The sequence below is a fragment of the Mobula birostris genome, chromosome 9 (assembly GCF_030028105.1).
Source record: "Mobula birostris isolate sMobBir1 chromosome 9, sMobBir1.hap1, whole genome shotgun sequence".
NCBI lineage: Eukaryota > Metazoa > Chordata > Chondrichthyes > Myliobatiformes > Myliobatidae > Mobula > Mobula birostris.
In genome coordinates this window covers 60,295,294-60,321,908 of record NC_092378.1, presented here as the reverse complement: position 1 = coordinate 60,321,908, position 26,615 = coordinate 60,295,294, and the positions used below count along the sequence as shown (strand labels likewise).

General features: G+C 44.4%; 1 protein-coding gene across 4 annotated transcripts in view; it reads left to right on the top strand.

Annotated features, from left to right (window-relative positions):
* The window catches only part of kitlga (kit ligand a), a 148,849-nt gene that overhangs the window by 106,702 nt on the left and 15,532 nt on the right, over positions 1-26,615 (top strand). For 3 of the 4 annotated variants that reach the window (XM_072268154.1, XM_072268152.1, XM_072268151.1), the window contains 3 exons: positions 1,479-1,604; positions 26,073-26,221; positions 26,510-26,568. In XM_072268154.1, coding sequence (XP_072124255.1) covers positions 1,479-1,604; positions 26,073-26,221; positions 26,510-26,568 — 334 coding nt within the window. The remainder of the gene's footprint in view (positions 1-1,478; positions 1,605-26,072; positions 26,222-26,509; positions 26,569-26,615) is intronic. The other variant, XM_072268155.1, reaches the window with a different exon arrangement.

The following is a 26,615-nucleotide window of genomic DNA, read 5'->3' as shown; positions in this document are numbered from 1 at the left end:
TATATCAAGTAACCTAACAAATATCAAAGGTCCTGAGAAAAATACCAGTGCTATAAAGTATCTAGGCAAGGGTGGCAAGGATTGGGGAACGAAGATGAGCAAAATCAGTGAGAGTTGTGTTGGGCATCCCACAAGTGTCACCACGTGTCTGGTGCGCCCAATGCACTAACCCTTTTGTTGGTGTCAGAAGCATGGCAATACTTGCACACTCAGCACAATCCTCACTGATTTGGTTTGATACAAATGACTCTTTTCATTGTATATTTCAATGTGCAGGGGCCAAATAATTGTAAATAAAATTAATTGAATGGAGAAAGATTTTTGAGGAGTTGAAAGGTCTCCTCCTTAAAGATTTTTTTAAAAAGATTAGCTCTAATTTGTCACATGTACCATACATATAAATGTACAGTGAAATGCATCAACAACCTACGCAGTCCAAGGATGTGTTGGGGGCAGCCTGCAAGGGCTGCGATACTTCTGGCGCCAACATATCATGCTCACGACCTATTCAGCTTTATTAACCTGTATGTCGTTGGGATGTGGGAGGAGATGGAGTATCCGGAGGAAACCATGTGGTCATGAGGTGAACGTACAAACTCCTTACAGACAGTGGTGGGAATCGAACTCCCATCGCTAGTGCCGTAAGCTGTTAGGGTAGCCGCTCTGCTATCGTGCCGCCTTGATCCAAGTAAAAACAAGGTGCTGACCATTGGAGTTGCTGGATAAAATTAGAAATGAGTGCAGTGATGTTCTGCGATTGATAATGTGGTCTGTTTGAATCAATTAAGGTGTCAAATTTCCATGACAGTTCACTGGGAAGAGTTTTAACAAAAAATAATTGTGGAATTATATGCTTGGGCTTCCAAATTGGGGTACCATGGTAGCATAGAGATCAGTAGAATGGTATTACAGCTCAGGTCAGTGGAGTTCAGAGTTCAGTTCCGGTGTCCTCTATAAGCAAGTTTGTATGTTCCTTCCAGTGTGCGTGGGGGTTTCCTTCAGGTGCTCTGCTTTCCAGCCAAAATCCGAAGACATACGGGCTGGTAGGTTAATTGGTCATTGTAAATTGTCCCATGATTAAGCTAGAGTTAGATGGGGGGGTTGTTGGACAGCACGGCTCAAAGGGCCGGAAGGGCCCATTCCATGCTATATTTCTAAATAATAAATTAAACCGCCCTGGTCCCAGCTTAGAAGTGACTGGGTGGTGGGTCCTCAGGGGAGGGTTGCTGAGATTAAGCCGGGAAGCCTCGAAATGGCTTCAACAGGAACAAACTGAGGCTCAGGTAGAGGGCAGTTAGGTATCGTTGAGGGACAGAAGGATTTGGGAAGAATTGGGATGGAGGCGTTATAAGTGACAGCATAGACAGTTTGGGCCAGATGGCCGCTTTCTGTAGATGTGCAGGGAACGAATCACGTAGTTTGCTAGACGTCTTTCTTTCATGTAACACACTGACAGCACCCCACCCTTTTCTACCCAGGGCGTGTCTCCAACTCTACCTTATACACTCTGGAGCAGATAACTAAAACCTGTGTGCCCAGGTGTGAACACACACATCCGGAGCGGGGTAGGCCGGTCCGAGCTAAGAGACACTCTCTCACAGCCAGTAAGTATTTACTAAAGCACTGCACAAGGGAACATGTAGAGTGACCCAAGGCCTCTGCGGACATGTGCGTGTGTTAAGCCAGGCAATTTGAGCACTTTCATTATGCCAGCTAATAAATCTCCACCACAAGCCCGAGGACGGAGCTGTAGTCACAGAATGAACTCACTGTAAACCCCTTCCACTTGTCTCCCACCAGGCATCAGCATTTTTTCTGCACACAACCTCCCACGTCTTGGAATTGGAATTGGTTCATTGTCACGTGTACCGAGATACAGTGGAAAGCTTGTCTTGCTTACCGTTCATACAGATCAGATCTATACAGAGTCGTGAATACTGAGGTAGAAAAGAATTGTCACATGTACTGAGATACAGCGAGGAAGCTTGTCTTGCTTGCTTTGAAGTATCAATGTACTTGTGACAAATGAAGCTTAAGGGTGAAAGGTGAAATTGAAAGGGTACAGAGAAAATTTACAGGGAAGTTGCTGGGACATGAGGACACGAGTTATAGAGAAAGGTTGAGTAAGTTAGGAATTTATTCCCTGGAGCACAGAAGAATTAGGGGAGATCTTCTAGACATATACAAAATTATGGGGGTTTAGACAGGGTAAATGAAAGCAGGCTTTTTCCACTGAGGTTGGATGACACTAGAGTTAGACGTCACGAGTTAAGTGTGAAAGGTGAAATATTTAAGGGAGCATGAGGGGAAACTTCTTCACTCAGAGGGTGGTGAGAGTGGAACGAGAAAGTGGTGGATGCAGGTTTGATTTCAACATTGAAGAGACCTTTGGATAAGTACATGGATGGGACAGGTATGGAGGACTGTGGTCCAGGTGCAAATCAATTGGGCTAGGATGAATATTAGTTCAGCATGGATGGTCCAGGTGCAAGTCAATTGGACTAGGAAGAATATTAGTTCAGCATGGGCTAGATGGGCCAAAAGGCCTGTTTCTATACTGTGGAGTTTTATGACTCTATGACTAAAGCTAATCTTTGCATACCGCTTGTACAGATCATTTCATTACAGAGTCCAATGTAATAACAAAATTCGGAATAAAATGTAACGGCTACAGCGAAAGTGCAGAGCAGGTACAAGCTCTGCATATAACAAAGTTAGATCTTAATGTCCTTGATTTAGATCACCACCTATCCCACTAAAATGTTTCCAAAAACAATAGCTGCCGTCAAATGTTAAATTTGGGGACTCAGAAGGCAAGGAGCAGAAGGTTATAGGAGTTAAGATGTACACAGGTACACTCAGTGGCCACCTTATTATGTACACCTGTGCACCTGCTCATTAATATAAATATCTAATCAGCCAATCATGTGGCTCAATGCTTCAGTGCATGCAGATATGGTCAGGAGGTTCAGTTGTTGCTTAGACCAAACATCAGAATAGGGGGAAAAATGTGATTCAAGTGGCTTTGACCGTGAAGTGATTCTTGGTGGTAGATGGGGTGGTTTCAGTATCTCAGAAACTGCTGATATCTTGGGATTTTCATGCACAACAGTCCCTAGAGTATACAAATAATGGCAAGAAAGACACAACAAAAATTCCAGTGAGCAGCAGTTCTGTGGGTGAAAATGCCTGGTTAATGAGAGAGGTCAGAGGAGAATTGCTAGACTGCTTCAAATTGACAGGAAGGTGACAGTAACTCATTACAACAGTGTGTGCAGAAGAGCAGCTCTGAATACACAACATACCGAGCTTTGAAGTGGGTGGTCTACAGCAGCAGATGACCATGAACATGCATTCAGTGGCCACTCTATGAGTTACAGGAGGTACCTTATAAATTATTGATTTAGTGATACGGTGCAGCGTAGGCATTTCCAGCACATCGAGCGTGCAACCCCCAACAACCCCAAATTAACCCTAACCTCATCGCAGGACAATGTACAAGGACCAATTAACCTACTGCCTGGTACCTCTTTGAAACGTGGGAGGAAACCGGAGCACCCGGGGGAAACCCCACACATTCCACAGGGAGGACATACAGACTCCTTGTAGAGGACAATGGGATTGAACTCTCAACTCCGGGCACCCGAGCTGTAACAGCATCATGCTAACCCCAATGCTACTGTGGCGCGCACTGAGTATATCTGGAAGAGCATTTGAAGGGACATTGCCTTTGTGGCTGGGAATCAAGAAGTGAGAAGTGAGAATATCCTCAAATCCTTTAGTGGTGATGCCTCAGTGCCAGGCCATTAAATGCTGTTCCATCTTAGGAGGTACAGTAGGTCAGCTATAGGACTAACATTGGCAGTGGCTGTAGGGGTAACCCAGTTGATCATACAGTCTGCAGCACCAGCCCATCCAGTCAAATCACAACTGAGTCCACTTTGCCATGTCATCACCCACCCCCTTGGTGACCTGTTGGAGAGAATGTCCTGTTTCTCTACTGTAAGCTCAGTGGGATTAAAGCATGAACCCCCAACAGGGTATGGGAGATTGTGGTAGGTCGGGATTTCATGGTCCTCTTTCCTGGCGTCCGCTTCATTTTGCCCGCACTTTCGTCCCCTTCAGGGCCAAGGAGGGCAGAGGTAAATGTGCAAGAGAGGGAAATAGACCTAAGAAAGTTACAGGAAGGGGTCTGGTAGAGGTTGGGTCCATTGGCTTCCCAAACGATGTGAGAGAAATAGAAAGGGAATATTTATTTGGAGTATATATTATCTGAGTTGCAGCCCAGCCAATGTTGAAAGACTTGTCTCTGGAGATTCACCCCTTGTTGCTTCTCAGATCTGGTCGTATTGACTTCAGTGGAGCTAAATTACCTCCCTCCTCCTTCGCTTTCTGCCCTGGTCTAATCTGTTCTCCCACCAGATTCCTACTTCTTCAGTCCTGTACTTCTTCCACCTATCTCCTCCCAGCTTCTCACTTCCCCCACCCTCTCCCAGCCACCTTTCCCCCTCACCTGGTCTCACCTATCACCTGCCAGCTTGTGCTCCTTTCCTTCCCCTCACCTTCTTATTCTGGTTTCTGCCCCCTTCCTTTCCAGTCCTGATGAAGTCTCAGCCCAAAACATTTATTCCTCTCTATAGATGCTGCCTGACCTTTTTGTGTGTGTTGAGTGAAAAGTGTGTCTGCTACGCCAGAATTTCAACAAAAGCAAATACATTTCTAAGCATTGTACGATTTTGACTTTTGACTCAGTCGGACGTCTACAGAAGCATTACCCAGTGACACTGTTGTCAGGACATCAATGATTGAAGAAAGCTGGTGACAGTGATCTGCGGCAGTTTCTGCAGATCACACCTTTAATGTGAGAAGACTCATCAGGACATTTCACATGGAGTGTGCTGCCTCTTTAGTATTCTCCTTACTCTGGCAAAAGCCAACCATAAAACATTATTTCTGAAGGCAGTCAACCCTCAGCGTGCACCAATGCCTAATGTAACCGTGTTGTAGAAGCCAGATACTCAGGCAAAAATATGGGTGCGTGGAATGCACTGCCAGGGGTGGTGATAGAGGCAGGTTCATTAGGGACTTTTAAGAAACTCTTAAATGATAGAAAAATGGGGGGTTATGCAGGAGGGAAGAGTTAGGTTAGTCTTCGAGTAGGTTAAAAGGACAGCACAATATCGAAGGCCAAAGTGCTGGGCTGTAATGTTCTATGTTGTATGAATCAGAATCGGATCAAGTTTGTTCTCACCGACATGTCGTGAAGCTTGTCACTTTGTGGCAGCAGTACAGAGAAATACATAAAAATTGCTATAAATTTACAGTAAGAATACTGTATATTGAATTCAATAGGCTTCATTACTTACATCCTTCAAATACAAAAGGAGTAAAAATCTTTACGTTATATCTCCGTAAAATGTGCAATGTGCAAGTTATAGTAGTTTATAATAAATAGTATGTACAACAGGACAGTCAATATAACATAGAAATACAATTGTATCTGAATGAATTAATCAGTCTGATGGGCTGGTGGAAGAAGCTGTCCCGGAGCCTATTGGTCTGGGCTTTTATGCTGCGGTACCGTTTCCCAGATGGTAGCAGCTGGAACAGTTTGTGGTTGGGGTGACTGGAGTTTCCAATGATCCTTCGGGCCTTTTTACACACCTGTCTTTGTAAATGTCCTGAATAATGGGAAGTTCACATCTATAGATGTGCTGGGCTGTCTGCACCACTCTTTGCAGAGCCCTGCGATTGAGGGAAGTACAGTTCCCATACCAGGCAGTGATGCAGCCAGTCAGGATGCTCTCAGTTGCACCTCTGTAGAAAGTTCTTAGGATTTGGGGACTCATACCGAACTTCTTCAACCGTCTGAGGTGAAAGAGGCACTGTTGAGCTTTTCTCACCACACAGCCTGTATGTACAGACCACATGAAATCCTCGGTGATGTGTATGCTGAGGAACTGAAAGCTGTTCACCCTCTCAACCCCAGAACCATTGATGTCAATAGGGATGAACCTGTCTCCATTCCTCCTGTAGTCCACAACCAGCTCCTTTGTTTTTGCGACTTTAAGGGAGAGGTTGTTTTCTTGACAGCATTGTGTCAGGGTGATGACTTCTTCTCTGTAGGCTGCCTCATTATTATTTGAGGTTAAGCCAATCAGTTTAGTGTCATCAGCAAATTTAATTAGCAGATTGGAGCTGTGGGTGGCAACACAGTCATGGGTATACAGAGAGTAAAGGAGGGGGCTTCGGACACAGCCCTGGGGGGCACCTGTGTATGAAAAAAGCAGTGCAAGTGAAGAGCAGAATAGTGAGGTGATGTTTATGGGTTCATGGACTGTTAGAAATCTGATGGAGAAGGGGAAGATGCTATTCTTAAAACATTGAGTGTGGCTCCTCCCCGATGGTAGTAATGAAAAGAGGCCACGTCGTGAATGGTGGGGCCCCTTGATAATGGATGCTGCCTTCAGCAGGACTGAGAAAATCTGCAGATGCTGGAAATCCAGGCAACACACATGATATGCTGGAGGAACTCAGCAGGCCAGGCAGCATCTATGGAAAAAGTACTGCTGAAGGGTCTCGGCCCAAAACGTTGACTGTACTCGTCAGTTGTGTGCGTTTGTGTTTAAAAAGCAGAGATTTTTGTCTCTGATAGTTGGCAAGAAATAAGCAGTAAGACAATTTAGAACTGCACTTTCTTTCTTTTTAAATCTTTTTATTGAATAAGTATACAAAAAGGTAAGCCATATAGGCACTAATACACTGTTAGAATATAATAAAATTACAGGAGATATTAATACAAAAAAAGTGATACAAACAATGTAATTTAAACATAACATACTAAGGTAACCTAATAGTATACTAATTTTTATATATATATATATCAATAGAGAAAAAGAAAAAAAAAACCCAAAAAAACCACTGTGCAACTAACTAAAAGCAAAGCAAAGCAATGGGCTAACTTGGAACCAAGCAGAGTTAAAAAACTTAAAATCACGTCCTCAATCCCGACCTCCATTAAAAACAGTAAAAAAAAACAAGAAGGGTATATAAATATGGAGCAAAAAAAGAAGAAAAAAAATTACATTAAATGAAAATATTGAATAAAAGATCTCCAGGTCTGTTCAAATTTAAGTGAGGAATCATAAAGATTGCTTCTAATTTTCTCCAAATTCAAGCATAATATCGTCTGAGAAAACCAAAAAAAGGTAGTTGGAGCATTAAGCTCTTTCCAATGTTGTAAGATACATCTTTTCGCCATTAAAGTAAGAAATGCAATCATTCTACGGGCTGAAGGGGAAAGATTACTGGAAATTTTAGGTAGTCCAAAAATAGCAGTAATAGGGTGAGGAGAGATATCTATATTCAATACCTTGGAGATAATATTAAAAATGTCTCTCCAAAAAGTTTCCAGAGTAGGACAAGACCAAAACATATGAGTTAAAGAGGCTATCTGCCCCGGCCATATATCACAAAAAGGATTAATATGAGAATAAAAGCGAGCTAATTTATCTTTGGACATATGTGCTCTATGAACAACTTTAAATTGAATTAGGGAATGTTTAGCACAAATAGAGGAAGTATTGACTAATTGTAAAATCTGCCCCCAGTCATCCACGGAAATGATAGACCCCAATTCCTGTTCCCAATCTATCCTAATCTTATCAAATGGAGCTTTCCTAAGTTTCATAATAATATTATAAATCATAGCCAATGCACCTTTCTGACATGGATTAAGGTTAATTATAGTATCTAAAATGTATGTAGGAGGAAGCATTGGAAAAGAAGAAGGAAATTTCTAACTTGTAGATATCTAAAAAAATGTATTCTTGATAAATTACATTTATCAGATAATTGTTCAAAAGACATAAGGGAACCATCTAAAAATAAATCCAAAAACCGTGAAATACCCTTAGTCTTCCAAATTTGAAAAGCACGATCCGTAAAAGAGGGAGGAAAAAATATGTTACCTAAAATAGGAATCACTAGCCCAAATTGGTTAAGATCAAAAAATCTTCTGAATTGAAACCAAATACGTAAGGTATATTTAACTATCGGGTTAGATACCTGTTTGAGGCGTTTCAAATCAAAAGGAAGAGAGGAACCTAAAATATAGCCAAGTGTATAGCTCTGAACAGATTGTAATTCCAATGCTACCCATTTAGGAATGGATAGTATATCCTGGTCAAGTAACCAAAATTTCATATGTCGAATATTAATTGCCCAATAATAAAATCTAAAGTTGGGTAATGCTAAACCTCCATCTCTCTTAGCTTTCTGTAAATGTATTTTACCCAGTCTCGGGTTTTTATTTTGCCAAATAAATGAAGAAATTTTTGCATCAACTTTATCAAAAAAAGATTTTGGAACAAAGGTTGGTAATGCCTGAAATATATATAGAAATTTTGGCAAAAAAAACATCTTAACTGCATTAATACGACCAATCAAAGTTAAATATAAAGGAAACCATTTAGATGAAAGTTGAGTAATATGGTCAATTAAGGGTAAAAAGTTAATCTTAAGTAAATCTTTGTATTTACAAGTAATTTTAATCCCAAGATATGAAAAATAATTATTAATTATTAATCAATTTAAATGGAAAGTTATAATATAAGGGAAGTTGTTTATTAATCGGGAAAAGTTTACTCTTACTAAGATTTAATTTATAACCTGAAAAGAGACTAAATTGTGCTAATAACTCTAAAACAGCAGGGATAGATTTTTGAGGATTAGAAATACACAAAAGTAAGTCATCAGCATAGAGTGATATTTTATGGGACTTTAAGCCCCGAGTTATCCCAGTAATATTTGGAGATTCTCGAATGGCAATTGCAAGAGGTTCTAATGCAATATCAAATAATAAAGAACTAAGAGGACAACCTTGTCAAGTGCCTCGAAAAAAAGGGAAAAAAGGTGAGCTTAGGGAGTTAGTACAGACCGAGACCATGGAGAATGATATAACAGTTTGATCCAGGATATAAATTTCGAGCTAAAATTAAACATTTCAAGCACCTTAAATAAGTAAGGCCATTCTACTCTATCAAAAGCTTTCTCAGCATCTAAAGAGATAACACACTCAGGAACATTTTGTGAGGGGGTATAAACAATATTTAACAGTGTTAAATGTTGATTCTAAAGTTTTTTCTAAGTTATTAACAAACAGATTTTCTAATCAACATTAGAATCAACATTTAATAAAGGTATTGGTCTATAAGATGCACATTGACCAGGATCTTTATCCTTCTTTAATATTAGAGAGATTGACGCTCTATTGAAAGATTCGGGAAGTTTACCAAGTTTTAATGAAGCCTCGAAAACCCTACAGAACCAAGGGATTAATGAAGGTGCAAAACATTTATAAAATTCTACGGTAAACCCATCAGGGCCAGGAGCTTTCCCCAAATTCATAGAGGAAATAACATTCTTAATTTCATCAGTGGTAATGGGAGTATCTAACATAGAAGACATATCCTGTGAAATCTCAGGGAAGTCTAGGTTATCTAAAAAATCATTCATATATTTAGAATCTCGAGGAGACTCTGATTGATATAAGGAAGAATAAAAAAAAGATCAATCTGTTCATTCATAGAACTGCACTTTCAAGCATTCAGGCTTGGAGATGCCAGAAATGGCCAGGAGTGAAAATGAATTTATTTCACTGCTTCAACAAGTTAGGAATTATGAAGAATTTGAATATGCCAATGATCAACTTGAATGCTACAATAAAAATGAAGATTTGGAGCATGTTGTCATCAAAATCATCTATGAAGGTTGTTCTTTATCTACACTAGGTGTTTGCACCTAGATTTTGCTCATTTACAGTCAATCAAAAGAAAATTATAGACTACACTGGATTAATTCCTCTGTCAGTAACTATTAGAAACTAATGCACAGTTTTATAGTACTGTAGTAGTACTGGTAGTGTCCTAATTTTTTCCATGTTTCATTTAAATACATAATTTGTTACTCAGTTAAACAGTAGTTTGTCTTTTTTTATACCTTTCTAATGATTTCCATGAAACTGGCTAATTGAGGCAGCTGCTTTATTGGGCCAAAATGTACTGGTCCTAATGTGTCCCAATTAACCAGAATCTACTGTAGTGGTCACTTTATTCAATACCTCCTGTACCTAATTAAGTGGCCACTGAGTGTATGTTTGTGTAGCCCATTCACTTCAAGTTTCAACATGTTGTGCATTCAGAGATTCTCTTCTGCACACCACTGTCGTAATGCGTGGTTATTTGAGTTACGGTCACCTTCCTGTCAGCTTAAGCTAGTCCGGCCATTCTCCTCTGACCTCTGTCAGTAATAAGACTTTTTTGCCCACAGCACTACCACTCACTGGATGTCGTTTTGTCTCTTGCACCATTCTCTGCAAACTCTAGAGACGGTTGTGCATGAAAATCCCAAGCGATCAGCAGTTTCCTGAGATACTCAAACTACCCCATCTGACACCAACAATCATTCCACAGTCAAAATCACTTAGATCATATTTCTTCCTCATTCTGATATTTGGCTTGAATAACAACTGAACTTCTCAACCATGTCTACATGCTTTTATGTATTGAGTTACTGCCACATGATTGGCTGATATTTGCATTAATGAGCAGGTGTACAGGTGTACCTAATGAATGGATATTGGACAACCGTAGTCCCAAACTGTATTTGCTAAATTATGGGCGGCACAGTAGTGTAGTGGTTAGCACTATGCTTTACAGTACCAGTAACCCGGGTTCAATTCCCACCGCGTCTGTAAGGAGTTCATACCTTCTCCTCATGACCATGTGGTTTCCTGCCACAGTCCAAAGACGTACTGGTTGGTACGTTAATTGGTCATTGTAAAATGACATTGATTAGGTTACGGTTATGTTGGGGGTTGCTGTGCAGCACGGCGTGAAGGGCCAGAAGGGTCTGTGCTGCATTGTATCTCAATCAATAGATAAAAATTTTAAAAATTATTAAAAACCTTGCACTCAGTCGCTACAGCATTGACTTCTTCTTAGGGCTGTCCGTCTCGGTTTGGTGTTCTGACTGACACACTAAATTGCTTTAGAATCCAGATGTTTCCTCTTTGTTACTTGAGGCTACAAACTCATCTCCTTCTGCAACATGAATGCTCAAAATCCTGCCTTGACTGTTTTCATTCTCTCTTGTCGGTGTCTGGCTTCAGAGGTTGGCTCGACACAGTAGGTCAACGCCTATTGTGGTATTACCAATTAAATGGTTGGAGTTTTTGGCAAGACTGCACAGTGGAATGCAGTCTATATTCCAACTCAATCTGTGTTTGATTTAGGCCACTCAGTTGATATAGAGTACTGTGCGAAAGACTTAGGCACATATATATATTTATGGTTCCCGAGATGTTTGCTGACTACTGTATTTGTCAACGTGGAGCGGAGAGCGAGTTTGTAAATCTGGCAGGTACAAAGGATGTTGGGAAGGGTGAGGATGGGGCACCGCGGGAGGGGTGTGGGACAGATGGCAGAGAAGGAGTGTCAGGGCAGGGAGTGGCACAGGTGCAGATACACCCAGTCCTGAGACACCAGAAAGGGTCATTTGATTCCAGACAATTGGTTTATTGATCATTACACAATGTCTCTCCAGTGAATTCTGCTCCCTCCCCTCTCCCTTCCCCTTTTCCTGACCATAATTCCTCTCTCTCTGCCCCCTTCCCACTCTCAGTCCACAATAGAGACCCAAATCAGAATCAGGTTTATCATCATCACACGTCATGAAATTTGTTTCTTTTAGTGACAGCAGTTCAGTACAATACATAAAATTACTACTGTCTTAGTCTCCCCAACTATATACAATATATGTGTGTAAGACTTTTGTACAGTACTATGCAATTACTGTAACAAAATCCTTATGGATACATAATTCTTCTGCAGAATGTGCACAGCATTATCCTTTCCAGCAGTCCTATGTTGTTCTGCCAAGCCTCGTGAGCATGCTAGGTTGGTGCCAGAATGTGTGGCAACACCCTTGGGCTAACCACACCACGCCCTCGGGTGTGTTGATTATTAATATCAATGACACATTTCACTGTATGGTTTGATGTACTCAGGATAAGTATATTTGATTGGTTCTTGATTAGCAAGGATGTCAAAGTCTATGGGGAGATGGCAGGAGAACGGGGTTGATAGAGAAAATAAATCAGCCATGGTTGAAAGGTGGAGCAGACTTAATGGGCCAAATGACTCCTATGTTTTATGGTACCGTACATGATACACCAAATACAAATGAACCAGTCTCACTGCTTAATCCTGTGGTTCTTTAGGATTCTATTATGAGTCCTGATGATGAGTCTTGGCCCGAAACGTTGACTCTGTATTGCTGTCTATTAATGCTGTGTGACCTCTCTCTATCTTTCTGTATGTGTTACTTTGGATACCACCCAATCTATGGATTTGTGCTAAGGGCACATCCACCACCTTGAAACACAAGTAACCCTGCTATCTCTTTCTGCCCAGATAGATACAAGAATCCTGTGAACTGGTTCTTAAGGAAGACAGCAAATATTCCCATTGCTGTAAAATTACTAAAACATTGTCCAAACAGCATCCTGGACTAGGGCTGTTCTTCCTTCTTATGCAGCACACCCTCAGCTCTTTTTCTAGCCTGGTATTTTGCAGATTTGTAGTGGCCTCTGGAGCTGGTTCTGTGACAGACATCCCTTGACTTGGTAACTTCTTGACAACAACCTGCGAGAACCCAGAGAGCTTCCCCCTCACCTGGCCTCACCCGCCACCTGTCAGCTTGTGCACTTTTCCCTCCCCCCCACCTTATTTGAATCATACACTAATGAAGTTGCAGCCCAACCAATATTGAAAGACTTGCCCCTGGAAATTCATCCTTTGTTGCTTCTGAGATCAGAGTAGCTGAATCACCTCCCTCTGGTGCCCTTCCTCCTTCCCTTTCTTTGATGGTGCCACTGTCCTCTCCTACCAGATTCCTTCTTCAACCTTTCATCTCCACCATCTATCACATCCCAGCTTCCAACATCATTCCCCCTCCCCACCCATCTACCTTTCCCCTCACCTGGTAACTTTCCAAACCTTCTTATTCTGGATTCTTTCCCCTTCTTTTGCAGTCCTGATGAAGTGTCTTGGTCTGAAAAATTGACTGTTTATTTCCCTCCATAGATGCTGCCTGATCTGCAGAGTTCTTCCAGAATTTGTGTTTGCTACCACTGTGCAGTGACTGGTTAACCTGACTTTGAGTCAGCTGGGCACATGGTTTCACATTGCGGGCAACACTCAATCTGCTGGCACAGCAAATCACTGACTTTCAAAGAAATATTTTCAGTATCTTAATGCTTTAGAAGGTATATCCTCTGATGCGACAGCGTCTTACTCACCTAGAATATTGAGTTCCCTTTCTCTGCCACACTTTTTTCTCTGTAGCCTGTTGGCCCCACGTCAGTCAATCTGGATTTGATCTCCTTGGAATGTAGGCTCTGCATGGCTTTGCTTGCTTCTGGCATAAACCCTCCCAAGGAAGGTTCAGCATTTGGCTGCCGAGCCCAAGCCACATTCAGAATCAGAATCGGGTTTATTATCACTAACATGTGCCATGAAGTTTGTTTTACGGTTATTGGAGGAAAATAGAGGTAGGATGTCAGAGGTAGGTTATTTTACAAAGAGAGTGTTAGGTGCGTAGAACACGCTGCAGGGTGTGGTGGCAGAGGCAGAAACATTAGGGACATTTAAGAGACTCTTGGATAGGTACGTGGATGAAAGAAAAATAAAGAGTAAGGATAAAAATTAATGCTGTTTTCACTTGTGCATTCAAACATACACTGAAATGTGTCGCTCACAGCAAATCAGATCAGCAAGCATTATGCAAGTATCAGCAGGCTTCCGGCACCCATGTAGCGTGCTGACAAGTGGAGGACTATGTGGGAGGGGAGGGTTAGATTGGTCTTGGAGTAGGCTGTAAAGGTCAGCTCGACATTGTTGGCCAAAGGGCCTGTGCTGTGCTGGGACTGTTCCACGTTCTATTTGTACTGTTTGTTTTACGGCTGCAATGCAATGCAATACATAAACATTGCAATAAGTTACAAACAAAAAGTGAAAGGGAGAAATAGCGAGGTAGCATAGAAAGAGGCCATTTGGTCCATTTAATCCATTCCAAAATTATTATTCTGTCTAGTCCCATCAGCCTGCAGTTGGACCTCAGTCCTCCATAACCCTCCCATCCATGGGCTTGTCCAAAGTTCTCTTAAATGTTGAATCAAACCTGCATCCACCACTTTCACTGGCAGCTCGTTCCACACTTGCACCACCCTCTGAGTGAAGAAGTTCCTCCTCGGGGTGATAGGATGAATTATTCATCAAATTCTATCGTTTTACTGCTTCCACCCATCCTGGCTGGAAGGTTTCCTTGGTGCCACAGGTCATGGAAAGGGTTCTGTTTTGTAACTCTAAAACATAACACCAATTAGAAGAAGAATAAGGGAGTCCAGATAATCACTTATTTACGTTCATTTTTACTTTAAGCGAGGCACGCACTTGTCACAAAAATTGGTAACAAAAGAAACCAATTATATTGAAATATTGTTTTCAAAATATTTTTAAAAACAGATCTGTCATATAGTAATATATGTACACATTAATGCATTAAACAACAAGTAGTGAGCAATATTTTGAATAGTTGTAACATCTCTGTGATATGAAAATATCTGTGATTTCTATTGGTGACAAAGTCACAGGTATTGTTAATACAGGTAAAACTGTGGTTTGTTGCCCACATTCCTAATTGAAGTAAGTGTTAAATTTCAGTGAAAATAAAGATGTAAATTTTTTCCTGTCGAAGTCCATGGACCCCTTGGAATCAATCTATGAACCCCCCGAGGATCCCAGGTTAAGAACCTCTGATCTCTATGAACTCTATGTGGGAACTCTAGTGCACATTCCTGGTCAATAACTCCAATAGTCTACTGGATCGATGTATTACATAGGTCGTAGAACATTACTGTGCAGGAACAGGCCTTTCAGCCCACAGCCCATAATGCCAATCAAAACTAAATTCCTCTCCTGCTCATGATCTGTTTCCCTGCATTCCCTACCTGTTCACCTGCCAAAGGGCTGCTCTCTTTGCTGTAAGACTCTATAAAGCAAAGGATGAGATCTGTTGTATTTCTAAAGCACACCGACTGATCCACTACCAGTCATCATCCTGTTCTACCTACAGGACTTCACACCTAAAAATGTCTCCTCAACTAACGACATCCAGGCTGTGTCCTCTGCTCTTAGACCCTCCCATCATAGGAAACCCCCTCTCCACCTCCACTCTGTCAAGGCCTTTCACCATTCAATAGATCACCCTCATTCTTCTGAATTCCACTGAATACAGGCCCAGGGTCATCAAACGCTCTTCATATGACAAGCCATTTAATCATGGAATCATTTTCATTTACCTCCTTTGAACCCTCTCCAGTTTCAGCACATCCTTTCTAAGATAAGGGGCCCAAAACTGTTCACAGTACTCCAAGTGAGGCCTCATCAGTGTCTTATAAAGTCTCAGCATTACATCCTTGCTTTTATATTCTAGTCCTCTTGAAATGAATGCTAACATCGCATTTGCCTTCCTTACCATAGACTCAACCTGCAGGTTAACCTTCAGGGAATCCCACACAAGGACTCCCAAGTCTCCTTGTGCCCCAGATTTTTGTATTTTCTCTTCATTTAGAAAATAGTCAACCCTTTCACTTCTTCTACCGAAGTGCATGATCATACACTTCCCAGCACTGTATTCCATCTGCCATTTCTTTGCCTATTCTCCTAATCTGTCTGAGTCCTTCTGTAGCCACTCTATTTCCTTAAAACTACTTTCCCTCCACCTATCTTCATATCGCCTGCAAATTTTGCAACAAAGCTGTCAATTCCATCATCGAAATCGAAAGAATTGTTCCCAACACAGACTCCTGTGGAACACCACTAGTCACTGGCAGCCAACCAGAAAGGGCTCCCTTTATTCCCATTCTTTGCCTCCTTCTAATCAGCCACTGCCTTATCCATGCTAGAATCTCTCCTGTTACACCATGAGCTCATAGCTTATTAAGCAGATTCACATGTGGCATCTTGTCGAGGTTTTCTGAAAATCCGAGTGCACAACATCAACCAAGTCTCCTTTGTCTGTCCTGTTTGTTATTTAAATAGCTGAGAGACAGAGAGAGAAAAGAGATAGAGTGGGGAGAGGGAGTGAGATTGACTTAGAGAAAGAGAGTGAGATTGAGAAAAAAGGGTATAGAGAGGGGAAGTGGGGAGAGAGAAAAGAGAGAAGCGAGGGAAAGGGACAGGGAAAGAGAGAGAAAGGGACAGAGAAAGAGGCAGAAGAAAAGAGTGAGAGAGGGAGGGGAACTCTGGGAAGGATTCCAAAAGCTTTGGGTTCCAGCAGTTGAAGGCACGTTGCCTAAGATGGAACAGTTAAATTCAGGGACAGAGCCCCTGGAAGGTTACTGTGCGAGACAAAGTTATAGAGTTTAGGAAAATCAGGAGCATGGAGATGTTAATTGCCTCTATTATCTATCTGAAGACACTTTTGATAAATGATGTCCCTGGCAATGTCATTAGTATGTGGAATACAACTGATCTTTATGTGGAAGAGATTCTGGGAGTTATGCCAGATCTCTTAAAGTAATGCAGAACTTTAAGCAAGAGACAATATAATTTGGCCATATTTCAAAAGATAATTGTAAAGTAAGGATTTATTTTCTTTTTTTTGGGAGGGGGATGTTGCCCCTCCTTGCAACATGGTAGTGGGCTTTCTTTTTGAATTCTTGTGGTCCTTCTGCTGAAGATCTCCTCAGAGCTGTTGGGGAGAGTGTGCCAATAGTTCCAGCCGATGATGATGAAGGAGAGGGCCATTTGGGATGCACTAATCCCAGCCAACACTACCACCACCCCCTAACACACTCAGTTCACCCCAACCAATCCCGGCCAACACTACCACCAATCCTAGCCAACACCCCCACCAATCCCAGTCAACACTACCAACAGCCCCTAACACACTCAGTCCACTCCAACCAATCCCAGCCAACACCCCCACCAACCTCAATCAACAATCTCACCAATCCCAGCCAACACCCTCACCAGCCCCTAACACACTCAGTCCACTCCAACCAATCCCAGCCAACACCCCCACCAACCTCAATCAACAATCTCACCAATCCCAGCCAACACCCTCACCAGCCCCTAACACACTCAGTCCACTCCAACCAATCCCAGCCAACACCCTCACCAACCTCAATCAACAATCTCACCAATCCCAGCCAACACCCTCACCAGCCCCTAACACACTCAGTCCACTCCAACCAATCCCAGCCAACACCCTCACCAACCTCAATCAACAATCTCACCAATCCCAGCCAACACCCTCACCAGCCCCTAACACACTCAGTCCACTCCAACCAATCCCAGCCAACACCCTCACCAACCTCAATCAACAATCTCACCAATCCCAGCCAACACCCTCACCAGCCCCTAACACACTCAGTCCACTCCAACCAATCCCAGCCAACACCCTCACCAACCTCAATCAACAATCTCACCAATCCCAGCCAACACCCTCACCAGCCCCTAACACACTCAGTCCACTCCAACCAATCCCAGCCAACACCCTCACCAACCCAGCCAACAACCCCACCAATCCCAGCCAACACCCTCACCAGCCCCTAACACACTCAGTCCACTCCAACCAATCCCAGCCAACACCCTCACCAACCTCAATCAACAATCTCACCAATCCCAGCCAACACCCTCACCAGCCCCTAACACACTCAGTCCACTCCAACCAATCCCAGCCAACACCCTCACCAACCTCAATCAACAATCTCACCAATCCCAGCCAACACCCTCACCAGCCCCTAACACACTCAGTCCACTCCAACCAATCCCAGCCAACACCCTCACCAACCTCAATCAACAATCTCACCAATCCCAGCCAACACCCTCACCAGCCCCTAACACACTCAGTCCACTCCAACCAATCCCAGCCAACACCCTCACCAACCTCAATCAACAATCTCACCAATCCCAGCCAACACCCTCACCAGCCCCTAACACACTCAGTCCACTCCAACCAATCCCAGCCAACACCCTCACCAACCTCAATCAACAATCTCACCAATCCCAGCCAACACCCTCACCAACCCCTAACACACTCAGTCCACTCCAACCAATCCCAGCCAACACCCTCACCAACCTCAATCAACAATCTCACCAATCCCAGCCAACACCCTCACCAGCCCCGAACACACTCAGTCCACTCCAACCAATCCCAGCCAACACCCTCACCAACCTCAATCAACAATCTCACCAATCCCAGCCAACACCCTCACCAGCCCCTAACACACTCAGTCCACTCCAACCAATCCCAGCCAACACCCCCACCAACCTCAATCAACAATCTCACCAATCCCAGCCAACACCCTCACCAGCCCCTAACACACTCAGTCCACTCCAACCAATCCCAGCCAACACCCTCACCAACCTCAATCAACAATCTCACCAATCCCAGCCAACACCCTCACCAGCCCCTAACACACTCAGTCCACTCCAACCAATCCCAGCCAACACCCTCACCAACCTCAATCAACAATCTCACCAATCCCAGCCAACACCCTCACCAGCCCCTAACACACTCAGTCCACTCCAACCAATCCCAGCCAACACCCTCACCAACCTCAATCAACAATCTCACCAATCCCAGCCAACACCCTCACCAGCCCCTAACACACTCAGTCCACTCCAACCAATCCCAGCCAACACCCTCACCAACCTCAATCAACAATCTCACCAATCCCAGCCAACACCCTCACCAACCCCTAACACACTCAGTCCACTCCAACCAATCCCAGCCAACACCCTCACCAACCTCAATCAACAATCTCACCAATCCCAGCCAACACCCTCACCAGCCCCTAACACACTCAGTCCACTCCAACCAATCCCAGCCAACACCCTCACCAACCTCAATCAACAATCTCACCAATCCCAGCCAACACCCTCACCAGCCCCTAACACACTCAGTCCACTCCAACCAATCCCAGCCAACACCCTCACCAACCTCAATCAACAATCTCACCAATCCCAGCCAACACCCTCACCAACCCCTAACACACTCAGTCCACTCCAACCAATCCCAGCCAACACCCTCACCAACCTCAATCAACAATCTCACCAATCCCAGCCAACACCCTCACCAGCCCCTAACACACTCAGTCCACTCCAACCAATCCCAGCCAACACCCTCACCAACCTCAATCAACAATCTCACCAATCCCAGCCAACACCCTCACCAGCCCCTAACACACTCAGTCCACTCCAACCAATCCCAGCCAACACCCTCACCAACCTCAATCAACAATCTCACCAATCCCAGCCAACACCCTCACCAGCCCCTAACACACTCAGTCCACTCCAACCAATCCCAGCCAACACCCTCACCAACCTCAATCAACAATCTCACCAATCCCAGCCAACACCCTCACCAGCCCCTAACACACTCAGTCCACTCCAACCAATCCCAGCCAACACCCTCACCAACCTCAATCAACAATCTCACCAATCCCAGCCAACACCCTCACCAGCCCCTAACACACTCAGTCCACTCCAACCAATCCCAGCCAACACCCCCACCAGCCTCAATCAACAATCTCACCAATCCCAGCCAACACCCTCACCAGCGCCTAACACACTCAGTCCACTCCAACCAATCCCAGCCAACACCCTCACCAGCCTCAATCAACAATCTCACCAATCCCAGCCAACACCCTCACCAGCCCCTAACACACTCAGTCCACTCCAACCAATCCCAGCCAACACCCTCACCAGCCTCAATCAACAATCTCACCAATCCCAGCCAACACCCTCACCAACCCCTAACACACTCAGTCCACTCCAACCAATCCCAGCCAACACCCTCACCAACCTCAATCAACAATCTCACCAATCCCAGCCAACACCCTCACCAGCCCCTAACACACTCAGTCCACTCCAACCAATCCCAGCCAACACCCTCACCAACCTCAATCAACAATCTCACCAATCCCAGCCAACACCCTCACCAGCCCCTAACACACTCAGTCCACTCCAACCAATCCCAGCCAACACCCTCACCAACCTCAATCAACAATCTCACCAATCCCAGCCAACACCCTCACCAGCCCCTAACACACTCAGTCCACTCCAACCAATCCCAGCCAACACCCTCACCAACCTCAATCAACAATCTCACCAATCCCAGCCAACACCCTCACCAGTCCCTAACACACTCAGTCCACTCCAACCAATCCCAGCCAACACCCTCACCAACCTCAATCAACAATCTCACCAATCCCAGCCAACACCCTCACCAGCCCCTAACACACTCAGTCCACTCCAACCAATCCCAGCCAACACCCTCACCAGCCTCAATCAACAATCTCACCAATCCCAGCCAACACCCTCACCAGCCCCTAACACACTCAGTCCACTCCAACCAATCCCAGCCAACACCCTCACCAGCCTCAATCAACAATCTCACCAATCCCAGCCTACACCCTCACCAGCCCCTAACACACTCAGTCCACTCCAACCAATCCCAGCCAACACCCTCACCAGCCTCAATCAACAATCTCACCAATCCCAGCCAACACCCTCACCAGCCCCTAACATACTCAGTCCACTCCAACCAATCCCAGCCAACACCCTCACCAACCTCAATCAACAATCTCACCAATCCCAGCCAACACCCTCACCAGCCCCTAACACACTCAGTCCACTCCAACCAATCCCAGCCAACACCCTCACCAACCTCAATCAACAATCTCACCAATCCCAGCCAACACCCTCACCAGCCCCTAACACACTCAGTCCACTCCAACCAATCCCAGCCAACACCCTCACCAACCTCAATCAACAATCTCACCAATCCCAGCCAACACCCTCACCAGCCCCTAACACACTCAGTCCACTCCAACCAATCCCAGCCAACACCCTCACCAGCCTAAATCAACAATCTCACCAATCCCAGCCAACACCCTCACCAACCCCTAACACACTCAGTCCACTCCAACCAATCCCAGCCAACACCCCCACCAACCTCAATCAACAATCTCACCAATCCCAGCCAACACCCTCACCAGCCCCTAACACACTCAGTCCACTCCAACCAATCCCAGCCAACACCCTCACCAGCCTCAATCAACAATCTCACCAATCCCAGCCAACACCCTCACCAGCCTCAATCAACAATCTCACCAATCCCAGCCAACACCCTCACCAGCCCCTAACACACTCAGTCCACTCCAACCAATCCCAGCCAACACCCTCACCAACCTCAATCAACAATCTCACCAATCCCAGCCAACACCCTCACCAACCCAGCCAACACCCTCACCAATCCCAGCCAACACCCTCACCAGCCCAGCCAACACCCTCACCAATCCCAGCCAACACCCTCACCAGCCCAGCCAACACCCTCACCAACCCAGCCAACACCCTCACCAAATCGTAGCAACACTCCTACCTCCTCTAGCCAAAACCCCCACTAACCTTAGCCAATATCTCCTAACCCAAATCACATGCTTTAAACCTAAATACACCTCCTAATCTTAAGCACACCAAATAACATGTAGGGTGAGGGAAACATGCACCATGTGGGACAGGGTGATGGTCTCGTAAGGTTGCCGTCATTGTTGGGGGAGGTTGCAAGTCTGGAGACTTACAAGTCAAAATAACGTGGGCAAGCGACATTTTGTAGGTCACACTCTTTGCAGCCACGGTGCCCTGCGGGGGAAGGAATTGAATGTGGGATGCCGATCAAGTGTGTCGCTTTGCTTTAGAAGGCGATGAACTTAGAAATGTTCAAGGTTCGAGATTATTTAAAGTCATTTTAGTAGACAGTTGTTAATGAGAATGAAATGATTGTTTCTCCAAATCCGATGCAGCACAAAATAATGCAATAAGCATGAAGAACACAATAATAAAACAGAATAACCGTGAATGTAAATATAAAAGCAACTCTATAAAACACAGATCCTCTGGATTCCACAGATTCCACACCCTCTGGATAAATAAATTCCTCCTCATCTTTGTTCTAAAGGGATAGTCTTCTACTCTGAGGCTGTGCCCTCTGAATCTGGACTTCCCCACTATAGGAAACATCTTCTTCACATCTACTCTATCTGGTCCTTTCCATATTCAACAGATTTCAATGAGATTTCCCCCCCCCCCCCGCCTCCCCATTCTTTTAAACTCCAGTGAGTACAGGTCCAGAGCCAACCAGTGCTCCTCATACGTTAACCCTTTCATTCCTAACTGTTTCTGGGGAAAGTGCAGTGCAGGTAAACAATATGGTACAGCATCATGGATACATGGATAGGAAAGGTTTAGAGCAGGGGTTCCCAGCCTGGGGTCCTCAGACACCTTGGTTAATGGTATTGGTCCATGGCATAAAAAAAGTTGGGAACCCCTAGTTTAGTGGGATGTGGGCCAAACGTGGGCAAATGGAACTAGTTTAGCTGGGCATCTTAGTCAGCATGGTGCAGATGGGCTGAAGGGCCTGTATTAGTGCTGTATGACCCCTATGTCTCTATACTACAAACCACTCTTCCCTCATTAAGATGGGAACTTGTGCACAGCAAGTTCTCGCAAGCAGCATTTGATCTCTTGGTGATGTTTTGATGGGTAATCATTGAACAGAATGTTGGATGGACAAGCAGGAGTAACGAATGCCTGCGACGAGGCATCATTCCCTCCACGTTGCACTCAATCATCAGACAGAGATTTGAACTCCAAACCTTGAGGCAAGTGTCCACTGAACTGCAGCTGAGACACAGAGCTGGGACACGGGGAGGTACAATGGGTGAATGCTTTGAGCATCTAGGATATACATTCAGTGGCCACCTTATTAGGTACCTCCTCTACCTAACAAAGTGTGTCTGTTCTTGGTCTTCTGCTGCTGTAGCCCGTCCACTTCAAGATTTGATGTGTTGTGCATTCAGACATTCTCTTCTCCACTGTTGTAACACGTGGTTATCTGAGTTACTGTCACCTTCCTGTCAGCTTGAACCATCTGGCCATTCTCCTCTGACCTCTCTCATTAACGAGGCATTTTCACCCACAGAACTGCCACTCACTGGATGTTTTTGTGTACCTAATAAAGTGGCCACTGAATATAGAAGAGTACAGCACAGAATTATACCTCTGCAAAGTACTTCGTAATGCTTCGCTCCAACTACCAACAAATGCCATTAAAATGGGTCAATATTAGAGTGGTAACAGTTAAAGGCAGAACATTTCCTTCTTCAGTTTCAGACGTAAGGATGAAACTCCCAGTGGGAACAGGCAATCTGAAATGCCCTCCTCCATCCAACCTTAGAATTGTTAATCTAGCCCATTCTGACCACATCACAACACTTCGCATTCAGCAACTCCTTTGAGTTTAGTAAAACTTGGATCAGATCCCAGCCCGCCTGAGTGGCAATAGGAAAGGGAACTCTTCTGCAAGGCAAAATACAAGAGTCGGTACTTCAGGCGTGGAAGATTAACACCCGGCTGAGTGGATAGACCTCTGTTAGACTTCGTGCTCACCCACAGTGGAATATCTGGCCAATCAACGGAGAAGAGGCAGAAGGGGTTCAATCTGGAAAAGCGCGAAGTAGACTCAAACAAAAACTGACAATAACTCATGTGCAAAAGAAGACTAACTGTGCAAATAACACAAAACTGAGAACACGAGATATAAGGAGTACTTGAGAGTGTCTGTAACTTGTAGAATCAGTTCAGAGTTGTGAGATTGAAGTTAATGGCATTGGTTCAGGAGCCTGATGAGTAATTATGCTCACTACCGTATTGTCCAAGAGCTCCACACACAAAGCTGCAACAGCCACCACAACACCCATAGATTTTATAGGCAGGAAATGCCCAGCCCTTTCAGTAATGAATGGACTTCTTTATTTTTATTTTTATTGTCGTTTAGAGATAAAGCACGGTAACAGGTCCTTATTGCAGCACAATAACAGGTCCTTACAGTAAGGTAACAGGTCCTTACAGCACTGTAACAAGTCCTTATAGCATGGTAACAGGTCCTTACAGCACGGCAACAAATCCTTACAGCACAGTAACAGGCCCTTACAGCACGGCAACAAATCCTTACAGCACAGTAGCAGGTCCTTGCAGCACAGTAACTGGTCCTTACAGCATGGTAACAGGTCATTACAGCACAGTAACTGGTCCTTACAGCACAGTAACAGATCTTTACAGCACTAACAGATCCTTACAGCACGGTAACAGGTCCTTACAGCACAGTAACAGATCTTTACAGCACAGTAACAGGCCCTTGCAGCACGGTAACAAATCCTTACAGCACAGTAACAGGTCCTTGCAGCACAGTAACTGGTCCTTACAGCACAGTAACAGATCTTTACAGCACTAACAGATCCTTACAGCATGGTAACAGGTCCTTGCAGCACAGTAACAAGTCCTTACAGCATGGTAACAGGTCCTTACAGCACGGTAACAGGTCCTTACAGCACGGTAACAGATCCTTACAGTAAGGTAACAGATCCTTACAGCACAGTAACAGGTCCTTACAGCACAGTAACAGGTCCTTACAGCACAGTTACAGGTCCTTACGGCACAGTAACAGGTCCTTATAGCCTAACGAACTTGCATGGACTTGTGGGGAATTCAATAACTAAATCAATGCCAGGGGAGTTAAAGTGGCAAAGGAAAGATAAAGTTATTAAAGATTAGCTTTCTTTGTCACTTGTACGTCGAAACATACAGTGTCATTTTGTGTCAATGACCCACACAGTTCAAGCTGTGCTGGAGGCAGCCCACAGGTGCCACCATGCTTCCTGAACCAACATGGCATGCCCACAACTTACAGAGCCCAACCATGCACCTTTGGAATGTGGGAAGAAACCAGAGCACCCAGAGGAAACCCACATTGTCGCGGGAAGAGCATACAAACTCCTTGCAGGCGGAGGCGGGAATGGACCAAACTGGACTATAAAGCCTACCATTGTGGCCATTTACAACTCAGAAGCAGGCCACTTAACTCAAAAAAATTCCATGAACATTCTAAGATTCCAGGTGCCCCTTCCAGAGTTCTTCATCAGTTAACTTATTTCACTGTGCTGCAGATCATCTCAGCCACACCCTTGTGGGAACAAGTCCCAAGTTACAGCAATTATCTGCTGAAACAGTTTATTTTATTTAGAGATACAGCATGGTAACAGGCTCTTCTGGCCCAATGGGACGTCACAGAATTACAGTGGGTGACCAATTAACCTACTAACCTGTGCACCTTTGAACTGTGGAGGACACTGGAGCACCCAGAGGAGTCCCAGGCAGTCATGGGGAGATCGTACAACTCCTTACAGACGGCGGCAGAACTGAACCTGGGTTGCTACCACTGTACTAGCGTTACGCTGTCCGCACTGCTACCGTGCTGGACAATTTCTCCTGAGTGTTCAGTGGGATTTATCAGTGATGTTTTCATGTTGTAGCTCTGGTCTCAGTCTTTTCCACGTGCTGCCCTTGTGAATGCCAACGTGAGCCTAAAGACCTCTTGTAGGTCACCTCTCCCCTAAAGCAGTACCATCAGGCACCTACACCTGCATGGATAACTTCATTCACCCCAACACTGAACTGATTCCACAACCTGTGGACTCACTTTCAAGAACTCTACAATCCATGTCCTCAATATTATTTATTTGTTTATTATTACTTAGCTTTTGTATTTGCACAAATTGTTGTCTTTTGCATCATCACTTGTTTGTCCGTCTTTCTTAGTGTGTAGCTTTTTATTGATTCTGTTGTGTTTCTTTCTATCTACTGTGAAAGCTTGCAAGAAAACAAATCTCAGTCTATGGTGAAATACGCTCAGTGGCCACTTTATGAGCTACAGGTCATCTATCTCCCGGAGCAGTAAACCCCAGCACTTCTTCAGACTTTACCAGAGGGAATCACCCTTCACTTTAATGCACGTCAATCCATGTACCACTGAAAATGTAACAAAATGTGCTTTAGTCAGGATTTTTGTAACAGGTTGACAGAGAAATATTGTTTTCCTTACAGATCAGCCAATAAGCGATCTCAATCATATCAAGGGAGGTTGCATCAACTGTGCCACATTAATGGACCATTTTTCTGTGATTCTGATCACCGTTGCTTGCACTGGGACGATCACTGTGATTCTCACGTGCCTCATTGTCCAGACACAGAAGGTAGGTCATTGGTGCCTGTGGAGGCCATGCCACTGGGTATATTTAAAGCAAAGTTTGATAGGTTCTTGGTTAGTATGGGCATCAAAGGTTCCAGGGAGAAGGCAGGAGAATTGAGTTGAAAGGGTTAATGATGGAATGGCAGAGCAGTCTCGATGGGCTGAATGGCCTGATTCTGTTTGCACTCTGTGTTTCATGGTCTTATAGTCTGCAATTACGAACAACATTCTTATGGACTGGAAGCTCAATCTGCATGCAACCCATTAACCCTTTGTGTGTCTATCTCCACAGAACAGGAGAACGCGAAGCAGTATACGTAACCCAACGGACAACGAGTGTGAAGCAGCAAGGTAAACACAAGAAATTCTGCAGTGGCTGGACACCCAGAGCAACACAC